We start from the raw sequence: 10035 nt of genomic DNA, 5'->3' as shown, positions 1-10035 counted from the left end.
ATCTCTCAGGCTTAAAGAGATGATTGGAGACAAAGAAATCTATTGGGATTTCTCAAAGCTTGACTATTTCACTAAATATTTCATTTACTTAGCTTACTATTGCTACTTCCTAAAACTGTGTCAAGGAGTGTTGACTCTGCACCTTTTGCTTCCCTAGTCTTCTTGCCCTGCATGACAGTGCCTGAAATAGTTTAAATGTCTTTTGATGCTTTGCTCACATAAAGTGGAGATAATGACCTCTCACAAAGTGTAACACATGCTACAGACATCATGTTATCTTTGCTTTCCTCTGCCTTTCTCAATGAACAAACCACACCACCCCATGCAAATTCCAAGAGTAACTCTACTCTCAGACTGAATGTAGGTGCTGCTACGACCAGCTCAATTTATCTTAATTCTGTCATCAGACCATGGCTGTTAGAATCTAAGTGAGCCCTTGACCCAACGTTGCAGGAGGAACTGGATTCCACTGCAGTCAGTACCTCATTCTGGCCTGTCTGTCTGTGACATGTGGTGTCATACAAACTATCCAGAGCTGCTGGGCTGTATATCTTAGAGAGGGCCTTCTAATACGCATTTTCTAGCTCAGGTTGGTTGGATTTGCTACTCCTGGCTCGGGAGAGACGAGGCTTCTTGTTCTTCTGAGGCCTGACGGTTTCCTTCCCAAAGTCCTTGAGCTCAGATTGGTTGTGGTAGCGAGTGTAGCGTTTACATTTGCATGCGGTGACAGCTCGGAATTTGTAAGTCCGAGTCTCTTCCCCGGGACAGGTCAGCTGGATGCGCTGAGTGCGAGTGTGTGCAGGAATGCAGCGGTAATCCAAAGCATTCTGGCGCCACCATTTTCCTCTACCAATGGAGTTAGGGAGGAGGTGGGAGGGGACACACTGGCCTGAGCAGACTAGTTCCTTGATGGGTTTGATGCTGCGGCAAGCCCCATCAGTGACATGATGGGTGATGCGCAGCTCTCTGCAGCTAAAATCTGAGGCATCTGCAAAGAAGAAATAAACCAGTTATTAGGTTATTTTCTTTTCCATCCCTTCATACTTATCCTGACAAGGCAACTGCTCACTGTACCTCAGCCAGCACTTTTACATCTAGAATAGTAATAAAACACACCAGATAGGTAAAGTTGATAAGGGTCATGTGGAATGCTCCCCTCTACTCTAGTAAGCTACACAACAAGAAAGAGAACAGCTAGTAGGGAGCATCTACTCCTCTAAAAACTATATCAAAAGTGATGGCATCAGACAGAAACTGATCAATCCAAAATAGCTCTAAACCAAACTCTGAGTCCAAGTACCCTAGAATGATTTGAGATTTTTTTTGTAGTTCAGTTTCTGTATAAATGAGAGACTAAGACCTGCAGGGCAGCATAGGAAAAAGACACATCCATTACTACATGGAAAATTAGAGAGGCTAGAAAGAAACCATTGGAGTTAGCTTTCATAGACCCCTCTTGGAATCAGTGGAGTTGCTCTGCTTGTTGCATCCAGGTATTTTAAGTCAAATTTTCAGGTCTTAAATTTTCTGCAGTTTCTTAGGAACTGTCATACATTTGCACAGCACTTCACTGCGTGGCTGCCACTTACGTAGATGTACCTGAGCAGGCTAGAAACCTGCTTAGTAAGAGTAGGGTTACAAAGTTTCCACAGCATCAGAGAGCTAAGCACAGGCTAGCTACTTGAGCATTTACCCTTGCTCCGGTGTGTTTTTCAGCCTGAGGTATGGCAACACTGTCATAAAAACTCAAACAAGTTAATTTAAAGATGCTATCATACAATATAGACATCCTCTGATTCTGAGGTATGCCTCCTGGGTGCATCTACTCACGACACTAAATGCGCAGTAGAAGAATTTTACTGCACATTAGCATGTCACAGCGAAAGCCATGCTAATGCACAGTAGAATTAATTTACTGTGCATTAGTGTCACTAAAAGACCGTGTGCTGGCACTACTGCTTAGTAGTGCCAGTTACAGCACATTGAGTTAGTACCTGTTATTACAGGTACTAAACTTAATGCATGGTAACAACGGTGCATTAATGCACATGTAGACATGCCCCCTGGCCACGTTTACACAAGACGCTGACTGCATGGCAGGAGGTGTGATGCGAAGCTACAGCACTGTAGTAATGAGCTCCAGTGCAGGCAAGATCATCTAAAAGCCATTCGGCAATGCTACTGCGCAGTAACTCCAGTTATACAAGTATTTGTTTATACAAGTATTAAATGACTGCACAGAAACAACAGCACAGTCAGCATCTCATGTAGATGCAGCCCCTGAGTAGTAGAACTCAGGAGGGATAGCAAAACAGTGGGGTATCTAAAGCCAGCTTTGCACTGTCTGAATTTTAGGTCCTTTCAGAGGCTACTCTTAAGTATGCACTCTCAAATACTCATCTGCGTGCTGCTTCATTAGCCCAGATTAGCAGGAATCCAGAGCACCTGACAAGCCCCCTTCTGCCTCTTGGTATATCCCTGAGTCAGGGGCAGTGCAAAGGGACAGCAGAGGGTTGGTAGATGCCCCAAACATCAGGGAAATTCCAGGAGATAGCAACAGTTACTAAAGAGTTCCTACCTCTCATGGAACCTACCAACTCACCAATCATTTGGTATTTTAGGTCTCTTTTTTTCTGCACACCCACATCATTTTCTTCAGACACACAGCTGCATTTTCTTTCTAATTATAAATCTTGCTGGATTTTTGCTTTTGCCTTAATGAAAAGCCAGAGCAAAATGAAATCGTAGATATCTTGAGATTTTAGTTCTAAATATTTAGGAAAGCTTTCCTTTCACGGGCCCACTGGCGACGCGTAGGGGGTGCACACAGGTGCATGTGCACCCCCTGTGAAAAGGTGCCATTGACACTGCCAGCGGCACCTGTGGGTAGTCACCGTTTGCCACCCCCCACCCTTGCTGCCAACATTGCCAGTGGCATCTGTGGGCAGTCTGCAGTCGCCACTGGCTGCTGCCACCGCTGCCAGCAGTGTCTGTAAGTGGTTGCCAACTGCCAGTTGGTGCTCGCCATGCCCACGCCTGCCTCTCCCGCCACCTGCGGGAGCTCCCCACTTGCTGCTGCCATGCTCCCGCCTCCGACAGCACCGCCACCACCTGCAGGAGCTCACCATACCCTCCCAGCCTCCAGGTGCACACGGCGTTCATGAATGGGCCACAGTACTTTCTAGTAAAATAAATGCATCCAAACATTAATTGTCATCAAAAGCTGGAAGAGCACAGCCTCCCAGAAGGGTTCTTTCTGCATTTGCAAAGCTATGTCCTTAGCTAGCAGATATGTCTGAAATATATAGAAATTGATTTGAAAGACTAGTTAGCAAGTAAGACCTTGAGCTTCTTCTATATAAGCATATTTTATTCCTTTCTTTTAAGCAAAATAAATATAGCCAAAAACATTTTTTTTTCCGTAAGAATGTAAATATGTTGGAAAGATACAAAACTGGACTTTTAGAGAAAGGTCAGCTTCTGTGCTGTCCACATTCTCCCTGCTGTGAGAAGGTACTTCCCTGGCAAGAACATCAAAGGAGAGCTTTAACTGACTGCCTGAAGTCTTAACTTGACAGGGTGCTAAATATTATTTAGGCGTGTTTCTATCAATGAACTTTGAAGGATTTTCTGTTCCGCCAACATTTTTTTTACCCAAGAAGGATTGGGTTTTTGGATATATACCTCTTCATTCAGATATGGGCCCTGGTCCTTTAAACACCCAGAGAAGTATTGCAGTTGGTTTTATATTCATGTAACTATGGACTTTGGCCTTCCTATTTTAGACATTCTAAAGGCTGCATTAACCAGATTAAATGAGAATTGGTATAGTCTTGGGGCTATCATGTGATATCAAGACTGTATGGATTTAGTCACACAGGTTAATCAGCCTTTTTACACTCATGTACTTTCTGAGCATTTAAGAAACTACACTTTGAATTTGTAAATGTTAATAGTTCTGACACTGGTCTCTTTTGCCATCACAGTGCCTGGGCACATACTGCTATGTTCAGAATTCACAGAATATGCCTCACTGGGCGTGTCTACATTTGCACTAATACACCTCTTTTAATGCACATTAAATTTAGTACCTCTGATGTGAGATACTAAATTAATGCATATTAGGTTGTGCTAATGTTCAGTAGTGTAATTGAATGCTTTTTCATGACACAGTGTGCAGTAAACTTTTATTGCGCATTAGCGTAACGTCATGGTTTTTTATGTGATGCTTTAAAGCACAGTAAAATAGTCTACTTCACATTAAAGCACATGTGTAGATGCACCCACTGTGTGCTGTTTCTGTAGAGATATGTGTTATTACATGCTGCCACAGATGGGTTCACATTCTCCAGGTGAGGGCAACACCTGTTAGACTTTAGTTTTGATTCTTCCAATTAAGGACACTGATACACTGGCATAAGAGCATGGCACACCTTGACTGGACCCCAGATACTTCTTTGGGATCACTAGTGAGCTGAATAAATAGGAGTTTCCTACCCAAGGGCAGCAGGGAAGAAGATTGTAAAACTCCTGGATGCTGAGATCTTCTCAAAATTAATACCTTCCTCCCACCAGCTCCTCCTTTGAAGATGTTTGGCCCGTCAGAGGCTAGAAGACTGAAGGACCTCTTATTAGGAGAGCAACCAATGCTAGGTTGGTGTGCAAAAGTAGTAGGGAGGGGCTGGAGGGAAGGTGTGAAGTTTTGACTTCCTCAGAAATGTTGCTTGCATTTTTAAGGGTGTTGTTTTTTGGTCCCACATATGAAATGATTTTGGGGGAAATCTCAACCCAGTTCACCAACCAGTAAATATTCCCATTTGCACTTCTGGTACTGGCTAGTCTGTTCATTGGTGGCCACAGCAAAGAGGCTAAATGCCCTACCTGTCTCTAAATATTCCAAGTTAGGGTGTCAGGCACATTAGCTAGGGCAGTCTGTGGGTAATCTGCCTTGGTGCTATTTCTCCTTTGAGATGAAATGCGTTCCAGTCTGTAGGGGTCTATCCAATAACTTTTACCAGTATGGCATTTACTTTCAAACTGCTTTTTCCCTTCGTGCTGCTTATGGTGACTTCCCAAACTACACCCCAGCAACTCTAGGCATTGGTGTGTTGAGGCCCTGGTGTTGTCAGATAACTAGTAGGATGTTACTGTGATTCTTCAGGGGTGTCTCTTGATGCTGTTGGTTGCATCTAAGGTGCAAACAGTGTCTTTAAAGTGACAATCCTACCAAACAGAGATCTACCCTGAAAATAAGCACTGATATATTTGGATATAGATTCTCTCCATGATACCTTAAAAACTGCTAAAAACCAGCTTCTGCTGGCCACTGAAGTCCAAGGGATATAAAGAGCAGCACATTCCTCCTCAGTGCAGTCTCCATTCATCAAATTGGCTCTGAGCTAAAAAGCATCACTGTCATGTTTTTTGCTATGTAGTTAACAGCTTTTATTCACATCTGTATTCCGTAACCAGTTACCCCTTCTAATTTCAAAGGAAGAAGGATTACTCTAGATATATGTTCACGGTCTTTGTAGCCTGACAAATATAGTAAATCATATCAATCAGTGACATCACTGGCTGGTGTTATCTGACAAAAATATCACTTCTCCAGATCTTTTGTTTATACCAATTCAGTGTAGCATTACACTAGCTCTAACTATAGAACCCAAATTATGTAGAGATACTTACTTCTGATAATTTTATAATTCTAAATTTCAACCAGAATTTTGAAAAAGCCACTATAACTTCTCTATCAGGGCAGATGTTCAGATGCTACCATGAAGAGGGCCACATAAGGTGATAAGTATATATCACAAATATACTTGTCATATAGATAGTTAAGTAAATATAGATAGTTAAGTAAATGTGAGTGTTAAACAAACAAGCTTATTTCACCAGTAGATAATTTGTGCTATCCAATTTTGATCGCCCATCCCATTGTCTGCTATGTCATTTCTTAAACACAAGTTTGAATTCCCTTCAACTACAATGTCAGCTCAATGCCCAGTAATACTTCATCAAAATACACACTCATGCTTGTTTACACAACTCCCCACATAAAGTATGTGTGTGAGGTTTTAATACAATAGTAGAACATCATTATTCTTACCATTAGGGTCCAGAGACTGCTGTGGGTGTCTTCCCCCATGTTTTGCCTGGTTCATTGTGTTGTTATTGTTGCTGTAAGCCTGCTCCATCGGTGTTTCCGTATTTTCAGTGAGATCTGGGATGATTTCTGTAGCATCGTTCTTAAAAACTTGCCATCCTTCCACTAAGCGAAAGGCAATTTGGATCAGGACACAGACAGAGCATGCAGCCCGAGAGATCTGCATCGTGGGAAGCCGAGAGATGAGCCTTTCAGCACTCTCACAGTCTCAAATCCCAGGCAAAGGCAAATTATTCTCCTTTTTAAAATCCCTTTTAGAACCAAGCCAGCCAATGAGTATACAAAGTGGGAAGGGCCAGACAACAACTCATTCATCCCAGCTTTGTCACTGAAGTCTAGGAGTGAAATACCAGACGGGGGTGGTTGATCCAAAACATTCTAAAACTTTTCTTCACATATTTGGAAAACGTTACAGAGGTTCCAGTCCTGTGCCAGGCACTAGTGCTGAATGACAGGCCTGGGATAAGTTGCACACTTACAATTCTCCCTGCAGAAACTTCTATCCAATGCTTTCATGATTTAACCCGCTTCTTCTTCCACCTTTGATTCTTTTGTTCCTGGGATTTTTAAACATGTTAAGACTACTTTTCCTGGAGAAATACAATTAAAAAAATAATGATATAAGCATAATTAGAAACTATAGCTCAAAATTCATGTTCCCAGTTTCTCAGGGCAAACATTTTTATGGCTTCAGACAGGAGTTTCAAGTTTTGTTTCGCAAATGTGCTAAATAGCCAAGGAAGAATTTATCTTTGGAAGGGGAAGAAGCTCTTTAAACATTTTTCTTGTACACATTTCATTTGTTTTTGCCCTAAAGTTCATATGGTATATTAGCTGAAATAGGTAGACAGGCACTGGGGTGTTACATATTCTGCTGCCCAGTAGGATGTTTCTCTCATCTTACCTTTACTCTCAGTTTGCTTACACCCTGTTGGACACACTACCATTTCCACTAACACGTGATATATGTATCACTATAGTATACTTGCTTACTTTTCAGCACAAAAGGGTGATCAAGCTACTGTTTAAAACTAGGTCCTCAAAGAAAACAAGAGAAGGGGTAATATTGTGATTAAAGACCCATCTCTGCCACAGTTTTTTTTTTTTTTGTGAGGATGTGGCAATTGCATCATCTCAGAGCCCTAGGACTATAATACTTCTTTAGCATAAATGAGTGAAGAAAGAATAAACATGTTAATGTTTGTAAGATGCTTACAAACAGTCGTGAAGAGATCACAGGTGGAAACAGATGTTTTAACCAAAAGTTGAAGTGTATGACAAGCTTCTGTGAGCTTTTGTTTGTTGAAGAAGTTGTTCCTGGATCAGCTCATCCTTGTGAAAATATTTATTTTAGAACAGATGCAAAGCGTGAAACTGAATTCCACTCTTTTAATGATTGTTCGCAGTGTCAACAGCAGCCTTCATTACCTGACTATTATCTTCCGACCTACCTGTCTAAACATCCCAAACAGGTGGGTTGTCTGGTTTTCCCTCCCTTTGCAGGACTCATCACTTAAGGTTTGAATTCCATTCTGACAATTCCCCTAGCCTAGCAAGGAAAACAGGTGTTGCCAAACTTAATACATTAAATATTTGGAGCAAATTCACCCTTGCTGTAACCCCACTAAAAGTAATGGTGTTAGGGCAATGGCAAGGATACTTAAGAAGTCCTTTTCTACCACCTGCCTTCCCACCCCTTACAAAGAAGGTCATTTTACGTAATATCCAGTTCTGATTTAGTAGCATCTACCATATTGTGTCTGTCTCACTCTTTCACCCAAAGCTATACAGTTTGACATCTCAGGAGTCTTCTTTTCCCAGATATTCCTCTGAGAATTTAAAAACAGCAGTTGCTGATGCTGCATAGAAATCCACCTCCTTTTCCCTTTCCACCCTACCCCCACACCCAGCCAATTCCCTTCTGTTTTTACAGATGAATGCAGTATGTAGTTTTACTTATTTCCTTCATACATGAAGCTTTTGTGCAGAATTTATCAGAAAATCATTCACTGATAAGTACTGTCGCCAAACAATTCTTTCTGGAGGTTTAAATAAACATTCCAGCACTACTGTTTCCTTTCCCTCTATAAACAGAAGCCTCTGCTCTGATTCTCTTTCATTAATAACTTCCTCTAATACTCAAAGCAATTAATGCAGAGCCCTGAGATTTACAGGAAGTCCAACTAGTGATCTGTTGTCACAAAGGGAGGTGCTTTTCCCTTGGAACTATGCCTGTTGTGGACTCACAGGTAGCATATGTACCGTGCATACAGTCACTTTCAACATCCCCATATTGCCTGTACCCATACTGATTTCTGCAGGATCCCAAGTGCAGACCCACTACAGGACTGACATGTAGAAGCTGGTGTTCGGGCAAGACAGTCTCTTTAGCACACTATGCACCCATAATGCCATGCCAGCAGAAAAGAATCCGGGGGTTATAGAGGATCACAAACGAAACATAAATCGACAATGTGCTGCAGTTGCAAAAAAGGCAAATATAATTTGGGGATATATTAGCCAAAGCAACCCATGTAAGACAAAGCAGGTAATGGCTCTGCTCTGGTAAGGATCCATATGGAATACTGCATCCAGCTTTGGCCACTGCACTTCAAGAAAGAAGCAGGTGAATTGAAAATAATACAGAAGAAAGTAGCAAGAATGATAGGAAGCTTAGAAAACATGACATGTGAAAGCAAGTTAACATTTGTTTAGTCTAAAAGGAAAAGACTAAGGGGGATACATATTAAGTCTTCCAGGATACAGAGGGTGTTATAGAGAGGACAGTTGTCAAATGTTCTTCAGGGTCAGTTGGTAAGGGACAAGAAGGAATCAGTTCAATTTGAAGCAAAGTACATTTAAGTTTGATGGTAGCAAAAGTTTCACGCCTTGTGTTCTCACAAGTTGGCTTGGGTGGAGAGGCATGCTGGGCAGGCAGCGGTGCCTGTCTGCCTGCCTACAAGGCACACTGCACTGCTCCAAGTCCCAGCCAGACTGCACCCCATGCCCCTACATTTCCAGCATGCTCATTTATAATTCTCAACAGTCAGTTGGGACCAGCCTCTGAAATCTGGGACTGTCCCAGCTAAAATGGACATATGGTCACCCTATGTGTGAGGTCTTGAGATATTTAAAAGTAAGTTAGATATGCACTTGTCTGGGATGATCCTGCCATAAGTAAGTGACTGGAGTAGATAACCTGCTTAGGTCACTTCCAGCTCTACTTTTCCATGATTCTATGGGCATGTACACAAGTGCAGGCAGCCTGTTGGGGAGGTGCTCTAACTCACGGTGCTTTACAGAAAGCATCATGACAGCACCTACACAAGCAGGGGCACGTATTTGCAGCAGCACAAATAGCCCCTGCCTGTGCACATTGCAGTGGGACACACTGTCCTGCTCTTCTATGTGCTATAGTGGGGACTGGCTGCGGCATAAGGTTGGCTGGAGCCCCCACACTGAGACACATGGAGACGGGTGTAGGCAGCCTTGGGTTGGTTGCTAGCCCTTCTTGAGGCACACTGTGCCTCAGCCAGCTGCTCTGTCCATCTCCACTTCTGTCCCAACTGACACCACATTGGCATGCTTTGCGCTGCTTTTTTATTCAGGGTTTTTTATTGCTAACGGGATGATTTCCTGAAAATTAGCAGCTCTGTGCATGGTTTAATATGCAACACATGCAGTTTCTGGTGCCACAAACTGCACATGCCTGCACATCTGGATCCAGCCCATGAGTTAGAGTGCCATTGGTCCAAACAGATGTTCACCTGTTGGGTGGTGGAGCTCAGAGCTTGCCTGCACTGGCCCTGGTCAGCAGGTGGTGGTGCTCCAGCAGCTTCCCAAGAAGTTGCCAGACTGTCTTTCTCCCC

At 42.7% G+C, this 10035-nt stretch overlaps 1 protein-coding gene across 1 annotated transcript; it reads right to left on the bottom strand.

The window, feature by feature from the left end:
• Window positions 1–283: 283 nt before the first annotated feature.
• Window positions 284–6460, bottom strand: SOST (sclerostin). Its single transcript, XM_019523638.1, has 2 exons — window positions 6110–6460; window positions 284–988 (listed from the first exon to the last, which is right to left on the bottom strand). Exons 1-2 carry the CDS (start codon window positions 6330–6332, stop codon window positions 567–569), a joined length of 645 nt encoding a protein of 214 aa, XP_019379183.1. The 5' UTR covers window positions 6333–6460; the 3' UTR covers window positions 284–566.
• Between the last annotated feature and the right edge of the window lie 3575 nt (window positions 6461–10035).

The sequence above is a fragment of the Gavialis gangeticus genome, unplaced genomic scaffold (genome assembly GCF_001723915.1).
Source record: "Gavialis gangeticus isolate Ggan-Ray unplaced genomic scaffold, GavGan_comp1, whole genome shotgun sequence".
Taxonomy (NCBI): Eukaryota; Metazoa; Chordata; order Crocodylia; family Gavialidae; genus Gavialis; species Gavialis gangeticus.
This window is presented reverse-complemented; position numbering and strand designations above follow the sequence as displayed.